The 16096-nt window shown below is 43.9% G+C and overlaps 1 protein-coding gene across 1 annotated transcript in view; it reads left to right on the top strand.

Moving 5' to 3' along the window:
* Window positions 1–1061: 1061 nt before the first annotated feature.
* The window catches only part of CLMN (calmin), a gene marked incomplete at its 5' end in the record, with an annotated part of 71636 nt that continues 56601 nt past the window's right edge, over window positions 1062–16096 (top strand). Inside the window, one exon of the mRNA XM_082059628.1 lies at window positions 1062–1143. Within this exon, the coding sequence (XP_081915754.1) occupies window positions 1062–1143 (82 nt within the window). The remainder of the gene's footprint in view (window positions 1144–16096) is intronic.

Below are 16096 nucleotides of genomic sequence, written 5' to 3' on the forward strand. Positions count from 1 at the left end.
TTGTGTCAAAATTTTCTGTTTACATTATGTGGTCTTCATGGTTTGAAAACAAAACAGGCACAATATACAAATAGTGGTATATTGTAATGAAATGCTCTTTACATAAAGGAAGTGTTCATGCTCTTCACTAAGTTTGTAGAGCGGAGATCTTAGTGATACTGAAGAGCCTCGATAATAATTACTGTCCAATTTTGAAGAAAAAGTGTAAATGAAGATAGCTGATGTGAAAATTCACCACATAGGAAATTTGACAGCCTGAACAGACCAGCAAGACCAGGCTAAATAAGCATGCAAAAGGAGTATTAGTGCTTTTAATTTATAGTGGTGCATATTTCATCTCCACGAGGAAAACCCCTTTGCTGTTCACACTTTCTTCTTCCATTTCTGCCGGGAATGCGTGACATTTATTCCAGGGCACGACGCTTCTCCCGCCCCCAGACACACCAAAGAGAAAGCGGGCAAGAGCTCGGTATTGTTTGCAGCCCCCCTGCTGCCTCAGCAAGAAAAACGTATTTATTTAGAGTGCCAACAGCCCGCTCCGGAGCGGGATGGGGCGAGGGGCGGCGGGGCAGGCGCTCCGGCCGGGGGCAGCGCCGCCGGGCCGGGGGTCGCGGGGACTCCGCAGCGCGAGGGACGGATCCGCCTGCGCCCGACGGGGCGGTCAGTGCCGGGGCCGCGCTGCCGCCCACGCCGCTGTCCGGGGAGGCGACGCGGGAGCCCCGCTGCGGGTAAGAGCAGGCAGGAGGCGGCAGGCGGAGAACAGCCCGCGGAGGCGGGCGGGGGGGGCAGGCCCTGCCGGACCCCCACCCCACTCCGCCCCGCTGCGCGCCAGCGCTCCGCCGCTCCCGGCCGGGCGGAGAGACGGAGGAAGGCGGGCGGGCGGGGAGGGGAGGGCCGCGGGGCGGGGCGCAGCGCGGCGCGGAGAGGGGCCGCCCCCCCGCCCGCTCCGCTGCCGCCGTCGGTGCCGGTGAAGGCGGCGGTGGCGGTGCCACCGGCTCCCGCCGCCCCCCCTTCACCTCGCCCCGACCCCGGAGCGGGCGGCCCCGCGTCCCCCCGTCCCTATGGCCGGGCAGGAGTGGGACTGGTTCCAGCGCGAGGAGCTCATCGGGCACATCAGCGACATCCGAGTGCAGAACCTCCAAGGTAAACCAACACCCCCGGAGAAACCCCTCCCTCCGCCCCCGCGCCGCCCCGCTCCCCTTCCTCGTTGTGCCGGTCCTTCCTCCTCCGCCTCTCCCCGTGCCCTGGCGTGGGTCTGCCGCGGGCTCTCCAGCCCGCCCCTCCGGGCCGCCGTGTGGGAGTCCCCGGCTCCCCGAGGCGGTGGCGGTGCGGGTGTGGGGCCAGAGCTGCCGAGGGGGAGGACGAGAGGGCCCAAAGTTCCGCCCGGGCGCGGCGACGGGCCCGTCCTGCCCGCCGAGAGCCCCGGCGCTGGGGCGAGCGGTGCCGGGCCCCACGGGAGGGACGACGGGGCGCGGGGGCTCCGCTGGCGCTGGGGATGCTGCGGCGGCGGGGGGGCGGCACAGCCGGTGTCCCCGCCCCGGGGGGACACTGCCACCCACAGCCTTCTCCTGAGGGCCGTCGCGGAGGGGGCCGCCGGCTCCCCTCGCTCCCCATCGGGTGCACCTCACCGGCTGGGCGGTGCCGGGGCGCTCCCTGCTCCGCTGTAGCGGGGGCTTTGCCTTTTGCTGCTCAGGAGCCCCATAAAGTCGGGGGGGGCAGAGCCCGCCCCGCCACTCCCACATGGAGATTTGGAGGTACTCGGCCGCAGCCAGGATACGGCTCTAGGTCCGTGTCAGCGCAATCTGAAGGGGAGCCGATGGCTATCTAAGTACTCCATTCAGTGTACCTTCTCATAAGCTTCTGTTGAATAAACATGGACAGAGCTTTTGGATAAATCATCTACGAGATGCTCTCCTATTCAGCCACAGGCTGTGCTGGCGGAAAGGATGCAAATACCTGGATTTGAATGTAGTTTGGTACCAGTGTAGTACTTCCTCCGAAGTTATGCTTGCCCCTCACCAGCTAACTCTCCGTGATTGGCAGGGACAGCAAGAATTGATGAAAGAAGAAAAAGCAGCAGTGGTTTATGGGAGAACAATTTGTTTAATGTAATATACTAATCTTAATCAACAGCTCACGTTACACTGCAATATATCTTCATGTTCCATAAAAAATAATAGACTTGAATTATAGGTCATTATCTCTTCCTGTTTATGCATAATGACATTAGGGAACTGTCTACTGGCAGAGGCAGTGCAGTTGCTGGAAATTAGTTTTGGTTTGGCCTGATTATAGAAGATGTATAATTTATAAAAAGAGACACTCAAATTAGCCATTCTTTCAGCTCTGATGTTGTATTAATACAGTTAAATGCTGGTGGGGTCACTCCACAACATTTTGACCTGCATCATCATGACCTCTGAAATTCAGATTTTGAGTACAGCCAGGACTGTTGATTCCAGGTTGAACTCGCCTTTGGTTTTGAGAGTCTCTCATTACATTGTATTTCTACAGTTCTATATCTCTGACTCCTGGCTCTGTCTCTTGATTCTGTGTGTTAGCATGGATGGCCTGCATCTGATCTCTTTTTCCTCAAAACTGTAGCAATTAAACCAGGTTTAACTATTAATTCATGGGCATTTTTTGAGAAGGAGTAGAAATCTGTTCTTAAAAAGAGTAACAAGTTTGTGGTTTTGCCTCTCAGCCATTTGTGTAAGAAGGAGTTAAACTTATTTTCTTTTCTGGAACTAAAATGCATTTATACAGATGCACACAGCCTTCTCTAAAATTCCTATAGTCCTGTAGGAGAATGTCATCCTACAGGGCAAATTCTTTTGAATAACATGTTCATGAAAAAAACTCTTGTTCTCTTCTTGCCATACAAGAGGAAATTTGAGAGATATATTAGTTGTCACCTTGCTTGCACTGCTAAATAGGGTTTTAAGAAGTTTGATGCCTGGTGTGGGCTATTATAGGGGACAAAAGGCATTTCTTCTAAGGTGCTGCTCCAAAGCAAGTGATAATCTCTATCGCTTGTAGTATATATGATTCGTAACACATAGTTCTCACATTTTCTTCTGGAGATGAAAAACGTTTTACAGATGGTGAGTCTGATACTTGGGAGAGTGTGATTTTTGTCACTTGGGAGCTCAGTGGCAAAGCATAGTGCTTCTCTTCAGTGTGGTTTCTTGTAAAATGGCAGCATATGCTCTATGTTCAAATGTAGTAATTAAACTTGCTCCTGCTGCATAATTCAAAATTCATTCTCTTCAAAACAATGCAATCTGAATCACTGCTAGTAGCATTGTCACTTGCAGAATCAATAACAGTTTTGATGTGCTAGAAAGTCATGAGTCTAAGATGAAAAAGCAGCGGAGGCTGATGCAGAATTCCCAGCGGCACCAGCAGAGCTCCTGCAGGGTCACGCTGCTCAGGGCCACGCGAAGGACCTCAGGTGCTGAGTGTCCTCGTCTGCTGTTCCGTCTCCTGCTCCTGCAGCGCTCTCTTGCAAGACCAGCTGTGTTTGGGCTGGGTGCTGTGAAACCCATGGCTTTCCTTATTCCAGAATGCTTCCTTTAAATGGGACATTTTACATATGTGAGGGTGCTTCCCAGTCTCTGGGGCCCCCATGACATGAATTTAGACCTGAGTGGTGTCTGCAGTACACGGGGAGAAGAGGAAAGGTAGCAGTTAAATATTTGCAGATATGAAGAATACAGGAAAACACGGGCATATCTGCGTGGAGATGGACACTGACATCCTTCTTTTGATGCACAGAGCCAGCTAAACATGAGGTCTTTCAGGTCTGAAAGACAGATAGAGGCATTACTGTTATGCTGTGTCCAAGCCATCCTGCCCAGCAGCTGATTGGACATGGTTTAGTGGTAGAGTTACATGATGGTTGGACTTGATCTTAAGGGTTTCTTCCAACCAGAATGATTCTGTGATGGAAGAGCACGACGAGATGAACTCAAGTGGTGATGACCATGAGAAACGGTACCACTAGCACCTCAGTAGCCTACCTGGTATTAAAAGTTTCTGCAGGCATCATACAGCCATCTGCTGTAGCGGTTTTCCATACCCTTTCTGCCTCCTTTTTAAAAAGCTAGAATTATTCATTTCTCTTGAAAATTTCTTCATTATGTCTTAGCTAAACTATAGAGCACTGCTGACAAAAAGTACTATTTGAAGATGGCATATGCTGTTTCAGTCTGTTGCATCTTCCCTCTTCTAGTTTGGCAGTTTCAAATCCAGGAAGGTACCAGGATGCTGGGAAGTGTCTGCTCTCATGGTGGTGCTTTTGCAGTGGTATTACCCCACCGAATTCAGGAGTTGTTCTAGGTGCATGTGCTGGGTGCCGAAGTAGCCTCAGGAACTATATATTCTGTCATGTAACCAATGGATGAAATTATGGCATCTGCGAGGCTTTCATGTGATTCATCGGGAGACTAAAACTGACAGCCAGGGGTGAAATTTGCTAAAGTGACTGGACTTAGGGAGGAAAAAAAAGGTGATTTTAAGAAAGGAGTTACAGCTGAATGTTTAGACATGAGCATATGATGATGGGCTTTTATTTTCCCTTTCCATCAAGATCAGAGATTTTCCATTTTGTTTTCTCAATGAAGGAAGTGATAGTTCAAAGCTGCCACAGGTAAGCGATGCTAAAAGCCAAGCACTCTGCTTCTATTCTCGACAGAGGTAATTTCAGGGGACAGAGGCAAAAATGACAATCTGATGGGGAAAAGGAGAGGGGAATGTAAAAAGGGAATAAGCACCGGTTATGGTGATGCACAAACTAAGTTCCTTACTCCAGGTCTGTTTGGTTTCTAGATGCATTTAATAAATTGATATTCTTATGCAATTTGTTCTATTTCTATATTCTCCATAGTGAATTTCTCCACATACTGAAAGAGAAAAATGGAAAGCCTGCGCAGAATGTAGGAGCACATCATCAAGCAGTGGAATGCTCAATAATTAATTTCCTGCCATGAGATGGGTTTTTTTTCTCTTTCTTTCTTTCATTACAACACCAGCGGGAACATTTTGTTACAACACAAGAATATTTTAGAATCTTTCCTGCTGGAAGCTTGATTTAGGATCATCAGAAATACACTCCCTTATGTGGTGAATTGCACTCACTAGAAAGAGGCGACATCTTCACCAGGAATTATTCTCTTTTAGGTAATATTTTAGTCCTGTGCTTTGCAGTAGTCTGAATGTATATTTAGTATTATGTATCTTCCCTTAAATTCCTTGGAATTAAATATGCGGAGGTGAATACTTGTGCAGTCAAGTATTATTGTCCATCTCTGACAAACAAGTACTGTTACCACCATTTAAAATAATTATGGTTTGAATGTCTATTTCTTATAACAGAGTACATGGGCTGGGATGGTAGAACTCTACCATTCTTCTATCAGAGGACTAGACAAGGAGCCCAAAGTCCTGCTACTCATCATTGTGCTACTCACTCAGGGTTTGATCCAGAACTCACAGAAATTCATAGATGTTTATTCTTTGATTTCAGTAAATTTCGATGCTTTCTTGAGTCTCAGGTTTGCTCTGCTGAGGGTTGCATGGCCTTCAAACATACCTGGAAGGCTATACAGGAACATACTGTAGTGATGTCACAAATAATGCCAAAAAACACTGGTGACAGGCTGAAAGAAATAAACTGAGCAATACCAGCCCCACTGGCTCCCCCATCCTTGTCCTAGTTTGTACCTTTTCATTAATCACTTAGTCATAAACTCACAGCAATCTCTTATTTTCCTTGTCTTTCTGTTTGGATCCTTAAGATTTAGACTTTTGTAAGCTGTGGACAGCGGTAACTATAGTTGTTAGTGATATGAACCTCAGCTTCCTTTGAGATAACGGGTCCCAAAAGCTGTGTCTTAAGAGACAGTGAGGATGCTTAACTCCTAATAGTTAACTCTCTCTTTCAGTGAGAGTATCTCCATATCTTTTCTTTGGGGACCTTAAGCATCTCTGAAGGACATCCATCAGGAACAGCTTATAGGCAGTCAGGAACTCTTGAAAATGTTTCTCTCTCTATTTTTGTATATCCATTTATGTATGAAGCATAATTCTTCTGACCATCGCACCTAACTAGATAATCTTTTTTTTTTTTTTTTAATTATAAGATACAGCAGCATTCAGTCTGTTTACTATAGTTTGTCATGCCTTTCAAACACATGGAAATTTCACAAGTGGAAGGAAACCTTTTTTAATGTATCCATTCATTCTGAGAAAAGCAAGGTGCTATAACTGTTCATTACTTTAATTTGTCTATAACTTGTCTCCATATCTAGCGGGATTTCATTCTGCATGTAGACATTTTCATTTCAGTGGAGCTCTTTGTAGATTAAGGTAACATTTAGAAAGATTAAATTGCTTGGAGAACCTTAGATGAAGCCCTATAGAACCACAAAGTGATGCTATTCTATGTAAAAGTGAAGTTAAATAGGCCTGAGAGTTATAAGATCCAGGTATAAGAAGCCAAAGATAATGCTGGAAACATAGGTCTTCTGGTGGGGATGGTCTCCATAAGGTCACTCTCATACCTGACAGTATTTGTCAGCAGTGGAAGGAAAACTTACCTGTTGCAGATGGAGGGAGCCCTGGCAGTGAAGTGAAGCAGCAGTGAGAGGCAAGGTACAGATTACAAGTTTCAGCAGGCAGTTTTAACAAGGTCAATGCCTCATTTCTCTAACAAATTAGGAGTCTGGTCTCTCTGTCCCATAGCACGGATGAAATTACACCAAATTCAAATAATGCCCAGTAGCTCTGCAGTCAGATGAACGCTTACACCTGTGTATTAACACCTCACTGTAAGAGAGACTGTGTTTGGCATCCAAGTATGGACCTGACTGAAGGCATGGGGTTGATCCGTTGTCACTTGCCAACATCAGCTTCTCTTTTCTTTTCCTTGGTGAGCTGTTCAATCGCTGACAGCCTCGGTGTTTGGAGATCTGGCGACATCTCAGACCCTATCGCTTGCCTGCAGTTGAATCGCAGTTTAAAAATGGCAGTCTGTAAAACACAGTGATTAAACCAGCGCTCATTAAAAAATGTCCTGTACTTTTCATAGTTTCTCCTGCTTGTTTTTTGTTTTGTCCACCCAGCATGGACAGAAATTCAAAAAATGTTCTTTGTCGTAAAGACCATGTTGAAGTTATGTCACTTGCATTCTGAAGTATTTCTCACCTTAACTTTGAAAATATTACAGAAGAATTAATTTGTTTCCTTTTTCCATTTTAAAGACAGCTTCCTGTTGGACTAGAATAAGCAACCTTGGGCATTTTGGCTTGTCAATGTCTGTTTAAACATTATTGTTTATGTCCTACGCTGCTTAAACTTAGTGTTATTGCAGAATGATTGTCAAGGGGAAGTGCCAAATGTTATCTGTCTCTTCATGTAGAAGTCAAAAATATTCTTAAAATTATATATTCAGAAGAAGAAATTACCTCTGTGTCAGTGCTGGGGTGGTGAAGGGCATCACAACACCTTTTAAGAAATTTACATGTTTCTTTACCTACTATTCTATTTTTACCTCTCCCCAACCAGTTAAATACAGGGACTGTAGGTGGAGGGTTGCAGGATGGATTTTGCTTCATTATAATTGCTGCATATTTCTGTGCAAACAGCTGAGCTGTGTTTTAGCTGTTGTTTGAGGCTTTATAGCCACAAATGCAAGTTTAAATTGACATCCTGTAAGGAGGCTCATAATAGCAACAGCCTGGATGTCTGCAGAGTGAACACTTGTGGACATGTAACCTCCAGCAGAGAGGATTTCCTTCTAAAACCAGAAATCCCACTGCATCTGAAAAGATGTTATCAAAAGCACTTGAAAGAAAACACTCATCTCTGTGCCTGTTACTTAATTTAATGGCATGATTAATGAAATTTGTGTAATACTTTGAGGGATGTAGTTAATTATTTTCCACTAGACAGACATATAGAAAAATATATTTTAACTGTAGTATCTTAAAAAGTTCTGATATATATCAGTGTAATTCAGACCCAATGAATCTATGAACAATGAGTTTCCCTGTTTCTTACACTTTTTATGTAGCATCTTTTACTGTTGTTAGTCAGAAATGAGATCTTTCTCGTTCATCATTCTCTAGACCAACGCTGTTGATTTGCTTCACTGGGGAGATTTTTGTGCTTTTCTCCTTTGGTAGTATAATTCTAGTTTACAAAATAAATGCTCATGAAATATGTGCCACAGGATTAATTTAAAATAGAACCATTTATATTCCAGTCCCTGTTGCCTTTAATGCATGGATCCCTTTGGATCTTTATCCTACCCTAATTAAGACTGGAGATGAGTGCATTTCATAGTGTCCCAAGCTGGACAAAGAAGCCTCTGCTTTTGTGCAGTGTCCATTATCAGGAAACATGGCTGTTTAGTGGTATTTAGATTGGCAGGGCAGGCAGAGCCCAGCCCTGCAGCGCAGACCCCTGAGGCTGCGGTGCTGCCTCGCTCACCCCCACGATGCCCTGTACGTCTGAGCCTATGCGGAGCCCTGCTAAAGTCAGGGGTGCTTTGCCCATGAAATGGCCCAGTGACATCAGATTGTGTCACGTGCACAGGGATTTTAAGTAGAAGGCCAAATATTGGCTGAAGGCAGCAAGTCATGTTCTGCTGGTCTGTACCAGGGGATTTGTGGCTTTTCAGGCAACTGGACTTCTCGGTTTTCTCTTTCACGTTTGGGTTGAGTTAGAGGCTCTTGTAGTTACCTGGTTGTGAAATGAGTCTCGATTGTCTAATTAACTGCTGTCTTGGTGAGCACCATGGTGCTTCTGTTCTTATACTGGGACCCCCAGGGTGGGTGCTCCGTGTTTTAACCAGACTCAGATGGAAGCTCACATTTAGGTCTTGCACCGCAAGTCATCCCTCAGAGGGACCAAGGCTCTCCCAAGCAGCTGTTGTTCACTGTGGCTCAGCAGTTGCAGTCTCCATGTTAACAAAGAGACCTTAAAAGAAAATATTTTGTACATTGCACCAGGAAGAAGGTATTTACAAGGGAGAAGATGAACTTCAAATACACTGCCTACATGCATTTTTTTCCCTCCGCACCCAGTTTACTGTTACTGTAAGGGGTTACCACTTCTGTCAGTGGTGACATAGCAGGTCCTACTGTTTTGGACCTGTTCCTCAGAATAATTCACTTGGTAGCACTTCTGAAACCTGTGAAAGGTCTCTGATGCGTGCTAATCTTGCTGTTGCCTTCTAACTCTGAAGTGCTTATGAGTAGCTACATTTTTATTCTTCCAGCATATTTTTTCCTGTGTTTTCTTCAAGAAGCCCAAATAGCAGTACAATAAACCCCTCGACAATCAGGCGACCACGCGTTATTCATATGTTGTGAGAGCTGTATCACAGCCTGGAGTGGCCGTTCCATGCGGCTCCAGCTGAAGCCCTGAGTTGCTGCCAAAGCACAGGGGCAGGTTACAAGCACGAGCTGTCTTTCTGTTGTGTACTAATGGTCAGATAGAAGTACTTTGCCATTTTCTTTTATTCTTTGCAAAGAACCCCCTAATGTATGTCAATAAGTGTTTTGCATATGCAATCAGTGTAGTTCACAACCAAGGGCTAATTAAGCTTCTCTTGGCTCGGTGAAAAATAAGAAGGGCAAGAGAGTCCTGGCACCGCGACAAATGAGAGCAATGCCAACGAAGATAACTTTGTTAAAATCTAATCCTTCATATGACTGCATCTGGACACGTGATTAAAGCTTCCTGGCTCTTATGATGTTCATGATAAACACGAACTGCAGTTATAACTTAATAAAGATATTGAATTTATAAATAACATGGTATGAAGTGTCTACTTCAGAATTATTGTCTGGGATATATATAAGGAAATAAACATAAATCTGTCTGGGCTCTTTGCCCAGGGAGAGTAACCAAGGCAAACAGAGGTGGGCAGATGGCGGAGAGCCATGGAAAAGCAGAGTGCCCGATCCCTGCTGCCTGGTCCTCAGAAGCCTGATGGGAGCGCAGGAGGGGCTGTGGCCAGCACTTCCGTGGGGCACTTGAAATCAGTGAATCGTGAAAATCCTGCCCAAACAAGAAGATGAGATTTCAGAGACAAAATTCCCATTAGATTCTCCCTTTTTCACAAGGTACTTGGTAGGCCTTTTTCTGTTACAAATCCTGAGTGACTCCAGCAGTTATTGTTCAGAGTAGCTGGAGAAATGTTTGGTCCCTGTCCTTGTTCTCAGGTTCCACACTGGACAGGGGACTTCCCAGCCCTGATGATTAATGCCACTGAACAGCATTTGGTTCCTGTTACCCTCAGGTGGCTTTTTTGTCTTTTTTTTTTTTTTTAAAGATCTTTCTGGATATAGGGCAAGGAGTGATTTAAAGCTGTAGAGACTCTTTTGTGAGGTTTTCCATTTCAGCTCATTATAAAGAAAAAGGTTTTAAATGGACCTGATGTTAGTTAAAAAGAATTTGTGCTCAGGCTTCTTCCAGAAGTTAATCCAACTATTGACCTTGGCTGAAAGAAGACTGAGTACGAATTTTTGCTGGCTAAGCTGTAGTTCTTCTTTTGAAGGTAGATGGTCTTTTTGATGTGTTCAATTTTGACCTTTCAAAACTTTAAAACATTGTGCGTTTACCAGAAGGACCAAAGATAGGAGCTTTAATTGTCTTCAAAAACTGTGAATATCAAGAGGAAGCACCATGTATTAGCTGCTGATACAGCTGAGGGATGCTATAAAGTCCTTCATCTGTAACGCTGCAGTTGACAGTATCAGTCATCATGAGTTCATTTTAATTTAAGAACTTGGAGGTCACACCAGTGTGACTCCTCTGAAGTCAGGAAGCGGTTGTGACCCCAGTGGTGGTAGCCCATGTCTGCAGGACAAGGTCAGCACATGCTTCGCATCCAGTCCTGGGTGTCACCGAGAGGTGCTGAAGGATCCAGATGTAGCTGGGGAGGTCTGGAAAGCTGATACCTGTCTGTCTCACAAGACTGTTTGGAAACTAATTAAGCATCCAATTATATTCAGATTTTATTTCAGATGGTCAGATCTTGGATAACTTTCAAGTCCTTAACTTCTTTTAATTTTGCAGGGGGTGTCTACACATTTTTTCGTTGCCTATCCCACAGATGGCTCTAGAGCAATTATTTTCATGCAAGATCCCCGTTTTTTCGTGGATATGGAGTCCTTCACTTCTGTGCTGAGACTGATGATGAAAGCCTGTTGCTGAGGTGGTCTGGGTACCTACAGCAAGCTCAGATGGGACCCCTGTGTTGCATCACCCAAGCCAATAGACAGCTTTGCCATTCAGGCACTTAATTATGAACCGAATGTTCACTAGACCTCTTATATTCTCATTTCACTAATGAACCAAAACTTACAAAGAGTGACTGACTGTGGAGCTGCTGCAGTTTGGGCTCTGTGAGCCAAAGTTTCCGCTCATTTCATTTATCACACTAATGATCAGTTTTGGATCTTGAACACAGGCTGCCTCTCAGGAGCTGCATGGAGAACACAGATTAATGTGCTAACCTGATGTCCACAAAAAGATTGGCATCGGCTGCCCACTGCATTTTGACTTGCCAGTCCTGCTGCACGTGTATGTTCTTGACGCTGCATCCTTACAGAAGGAGGGGGCTGCTCTGGGTGTGGAAGTCGAATTTCATAACTGTGGTTTTACAGAGGGGGTCCGGGCTTGAGTTCTGGTACTCAGATAATATTGATGCCCATAGGCTTTGCTTTCCCACTGCTCTGCGTTTGTCTTGACTAAAATTGAAATGTGTTCTTAATACATTCTACCAGGGAATTATTTCTGTTTCTTTAGTATTTGAGCATCTCCTGGTTTTGATGCATTTGACACCCCTAAGTTAGGGTTAGAGATTAATTGCACATGAAAGCCAGAGGGCTTGTTTCAAGTTTATCCAGACAGCCTAATAACATACTTCTCTGTGTGTGAACATGGAAAGCTTTGGTAGAGCAAGCCTTGAACCATGGACTTCTCTTTCCAAAGTGATCATTGTAATTACCTGACCAAATTCCTGTCTTCGCACCTTCTTTTTCCTTTCCTTCACCATCTGACAGCAAAAGCTCATAATGTCATCTAACAATTCGCATGAACTGTAATACATATATGCTGCCTTCTCTGTTGTAAGCTTTTAAAACTTGCTAATTCACAGGAGTTACCAGCCCACCTTTTGTCCCAGCATGTGGTGTTCCCATGTTTGGGAGTGGGTGGTTTCCTTCTGCATTTGCTCATCCTTGTTGGTGTTTTCTCCAGTGCACACCAGTTGGTGCAAAGGCTAACTGAGTGCAATCAGATTTCATTTTGGCTTGCCTTAGGGTTTTTAAAATGCAAGAAGAACAAAATGTTTGTGGAATGGAGTCCACCTGCTTTTTTCTACTTCTCCCTATTTGTGAAGAAGTATTTTTGAAGTCTCTTGTTGATCACCTTTATAAATTACTATTTTATCACCTTCAGGTAAAACTGTTTTTTTCCAAGTGCTTTAGAATAATCTCAGTCAAGATCGAAATCAGCTGTGCTCCCTCTGCCTCTTCTTACTATGCTTTCAGTTCACTGAGTTTGTTCCAGGAGTTTTGTTTGCTTTGTTTTGAGTATGTGTTGCTAGAAAGGAGATAAAGCGGAGCTGAGGAAGAGAGAAAACTTGCTACTAGAATCTGGAAGAGGGTAATTCATGGTGAACATCTCCGGGAACTATGATTTGTTTTCTTTGAGGAATGTATGCTAATAAAAGCTTTCCGTTTGCATGCATAAATGAATCTGATTAAATTTTATCCCAGGCTGAACTTGCTGTCAAATCATACTCTTCAGTTCAGTCCTGCAAATCATCCAGATATTATTTTAAGAGAGCAGTGTTACATCCACTGTCCTGAAACCCTGTCTGAAAAAACTCGGTGGGGTAGAGAGGAAGACCAAGGGAGAGCGAGCTTAGGACATGGATGAGACGTATTTATCTTACATGAATGTAGAGAGATATCTACCTAAAGATGTCTTTCTGCCCTGGATGATTATAAGGACATGTTCTGCATGAGAAGGAAGCCAGAGAGTTTAGAGAAACAAAAGTAGACATAGGAGAACAGTTAGATTCTGTGTTTCCTTTCCGCAAAGGTCACAGAGGCAATTAATTGCCTCACCTTGAAATGCAGTTTATGATGGAAGTTCTGTGATACCATAGAGTGTAAGCGGCCTTGAAGGTAGTTGTAGTTGGTGTCATGTGGTGTTACAGCTTGATAAATAAGCCATTCTGACCTGCTCCTGGAAGACTCCTTTTCTTCTTTGTTTTCTTTTCCCACTTTCTCAAGCTTTTTGGTGTCTGGTGATCTCCATCTGGGCTTGGCTTCATGGCGTGAGGAGAGGAGAGCATTGCTGTTTAGTTTCATGACTCTTAGAGTTCAATTATTATTGCTAAAGGAACGAACAGATGACAGGTGCTTTGCTGAGTCCTTTCTCCCCACTTTCTCCATCTTTCCTGTCACTGGAGCACGGGAAGTGCTGAGACCTGGCAGCTCCTGAAACAGCCCAGGCAAGGCCTCCCCATGGCACTTGGGCACTGACTTGTGATCAGTGCGTGCGTAGGAGCTCATCCATTACTTAAGGCTTCTTTGGGAACCCCAAAGAACAATAATATCCTGTTGACTAGGATTTTACTATTTATATCCATCAGCTGAGCAACCACCTCCTCTGCCTGCTCCCTGGTTACGAGTCTGTAAATCTCTCTTTGGGCCACGTTGTCTGTTGCATGGTTGACAAATTGATTTTTAATTTCAAAATGAACTTGCTTGAGACACTTAGAAGGGTAAATACAGTAATGAAGAAATGTGTCAGCTTTTCTTGCTTAGTTAACCTGTTAGCTTTTTGGACATCAGGCAAAGAGACTGGCAGGATGATAACCTAAAAATAAGGGGTATCATTAGAAAACAGTACAAACCTATAGCAATGCAAAGAGGAGAACAATTAGATCCCTTATAGGTATGTTTGTAGAGAAGTGCTGACACACACCTGTCAGATTAAAGACCGAATCCTGACACCCACATACTGTCCCAGCAGTTTATCCCTTCCTTTTTTCTTCCTTTTTGTTTTTTTTTCCTGCAGCAGATTTTCAATCTACTTAAATAGAAAAGGTGCCATCTTTCAGAAAAACCCTTCCCTGGCTTTGAAACATAGGGAAAAACATGTCAAATTTAGCCTGGTGTTTTCTAGACTGTTTTTTAAAAGGCGAGCCTTTTGAGAGGGGCTGTACAATTCACTTCAGAGAGAAAAAATACAGTCAAACCTGTGGGAGTCTGCTAGGGTGAAGTGAAAAGAATGCAATTATTTCCCTGGGAGCTTTTATGAAGATTTTTGAGGCTCCTTTCAGAAACCGAAGTGTGTTAATAATGGGACTTAGTCATAAAGCCCAATTGCTTTGGCTCCAATATGGGTAAACCCTGTCACGGTGGGAGGGGGTTACACCTGATCTGAATCAGAAGCAGCCACTGCTCCGAGGTGGAGCTGTTTTTAACTATGTGAACATGGATCACGTAGTTCCCTTGTTTTGCTTTGGTGCCATCCTGCATGACCAGAGACCAGTTTTTTTCTGAAGACCTTACTGGTGTATCCCCCAGGGCAGCACCGTGCAGCCCTCGGCTCCCCAGTTGCTTCTTCTCTGCACTTTGGTAACACGATGGTTCTGCGCAGCTCCCCTCTGGCACTCCCCAGCTCTGCCGTTTGAGGTTTTCTAGTGAATATACATCTTCCTTGTTAAAGCACTGCAAGCAAAATACAGGGCATGTTGAGCAGTTAAAAGTGAGCTGGGAATACTCGGAGAAACCAGTGTATTTGCTGAAACCATTTTTTAATTATAGTGAAAGCTTTCTGCTTATAGAAAGTTTGGAGTATTTTTGTTACCATCTGGATACCTAAGCTTGGACAACAAATCACTTCTGACATAATGACGACAGCGTATAATACTGTGTTCTTCTAACCCGTGTCTCATTAATGTGGAAGCACATGGATTTTCCTGCAAAATGTTGATTCGCCATCTGTGCTAGTATTCTTTGTATGAAGTGAAAGACTGCCCTTTGTGTTGCGATTGCCATAGACCCGTTCTGTTTTACTGACTCTTCTCTCTTGGACCAAATGAGTAGGTCACAGAACAAAATAAAACTGCACCAAGCAGTACTTCCTGCTACTGCTTATCTACCTTACTCCCAATGTGGGAGCTATCAAAATTTATTAAAGGTGGAACTCAAAAGATTTAGTGACTTTTTTTGTTGTTCTCACTTTTCCTTTCCCATGCTTTGGCTTTAATTTGCTTACTTGAGCTGTAAGCCTCTGGTTTTGGGGAAAATGTAAATTCCTTGTATGCCTGTTGTAGCTGTCAAAACCTAAATTGGAGAGTGTGTAAAGGACAGTAACATTGCTGAAGTTAAAATGGTTAAAATGGTTTAGTTAGATTTAAAATCGTTTAGGTGGGAGTTGCCCAACGAATGGGTTGCAGTTTGTTTGAGTCATGTTACACTTCAATTATTATATAAAGTAGCTTAGAGGTTATTTACCTTCAGAGCTAGGCATTAGCATTTTGAGCCTGGTCTAAGTCTGGGGATCCTCAGCGTCATTGTACTTCTCCACTGACTTCTTAATTGCACTTTAAATTTTTCTGCCTTCAATGTGAGGCATTTCATATTTGCAGATTAATAGTTAGGATTCCTATAAAGAAGATGTCACAAAGCAATCAGTCTCTTCACCATCAAGTTATTTGAAGTATCACAAAAAAGATGTTTTACTTGCTCTGAAACTTTATTCCGCTACCATATAATTGGTAGCTTGCTTCATACTCACAAACCAGGATTGGTGGTTTCCAGATTAAACCCATCAAACCTGGGGATCTTTAATCATCTTATTTTTTCATTATCTCTCTCGGGTTTTGCTTTTTCATGTTCTTGACCCTTAGAAAAAGATGGAACATCTTTAAGTAAATAGGTATATTAGCAGTAAAAATGTAATCTGCTTCAGTAAATTAATCAACGTAGTATGTTTTAGCACAGTACAATTAAGAGACAGATTCTGTTGAACTTTGGTAGTTTTACTTCTGCAACCTCAT

This window comes from Streptopelia decaocto, assembly GCF_964273445.1.
Source record: "Streptopelia decaocto genome assembly, chromosome: 7".
NCBI classification, from domain to species: Eukaryota; Metazoa; Chordata; class Aves; order Columbiformes; family Columbidae; genus Streptopelia; species Streptopelia decaocto.